Source organism: Austrofundulus limnaeus, unplaced genomic scaffold (assembly GCF_001266775.1).
Source record: "Austrofundulus limnaeus strain Quisiro unplaced genomic scaffold, Austrofundulus_limnaeus-1.0 Scaffold3633, whole genome shotgun sequence".
Taxonomy (NCBI): domain Eukaryota; kingdom Metazoa; phylum Chordata; class Actinopteri; order Cyprinodontiformes; family Rivulidae; genus Austrofundulus; species Austrofundulus limnaeus.
Genome location: NW_013956035.1, coordinates 1,146 through 1,934, shown reverse-complemented (window position 1 = coordinate 1,934; position 789 = coordinate 1,146). Strand labels below are relative to the sequence as shown.

At 36.6% G+C, this 789-nt stretch overlaps 1 protein-coding gene across 1 annotated transcript; it reads left to right on the top strand.

Annotated features, from left to right (window-relative positions):
- Nucleotides 1-778, top strand: LOC106511938 (zonadhesin; the record flags this gene model as incomplete). Its single annotated transcript, XM_014000653.1, is given in 3 exon segments — nucleotides 1-40; nucleotides 348-477; nucleotides 560-778. Coding segments are annotated over 3 exon segments (313 nt in total), but the record flags the coding sequence as incomplete, so codon positions are not given.
- Between the last annotated feature and the right edge of the window lie 11 nt (nucleotides 779-789).

Genomic DNA, 789 nt, shown 5'->3' with positions numbered 1-789 from the left:
CAATATCACTGTGGCGCTCAAGCAGAAATGCAAGGTGTTTGTAAGTATTTGGGGCCTTCTAACACTTTGTTTTTTAAATGTGCTCGCTTAAATTTCCAAAAGTATCCAAATTCCACTTAAACAGTGAAATTTCAAAAGCTTAAAAGGCATAATGTGAGGGTACAAGCATCCTGATTTTTAAGTAATAACTTTGATACAAAATTCTCTTAGGTGATGCACTCCAAATTCAACTTGTACAAATTTTATTGAGCTTCACATATGTACAACTAGTCTACAAGTCTTTTTATCATGAGATTTGGTGGTAAAATCAAATGTTGCGATAATTGTTTGTTTTTATCTTTCTGCAGGTGAATGGCCAAAAAATGAGAACTCCAGTCTCCCCCTCTCCTGGCCTGAACATCCGTAAGAAGTCTTCCCATATCTACGTGAAGACGGACTTTGGTCTGACAGTGAAATTCGGTGGACATTGTAAAGCAGGTAGTGAATTTTTGCTGATTTTTAAGTTTAAATAAAATAACCTGCTTGTAGCTCCACTGAAATGCATTTTTTTTTCTTACAGTAATCACTCTTCCAAACTTCTACAAAAGGAGAGTGGTGGGCTTGTGTGGGAACTTTGATGGTCGAAAAGGAAATGACCAGATAAAATTAGATGGCACCATGGCACACAACACGCAAGAGTTTGGCGACAGCTGGATAGTTTAAGCTGGATGAATGTTGAAGGGGAGAGTAAAAGATCTGTCAATAAAAGAGTCTACTCAAATCTTGTTACGCTTTATATTTTTTTAACAA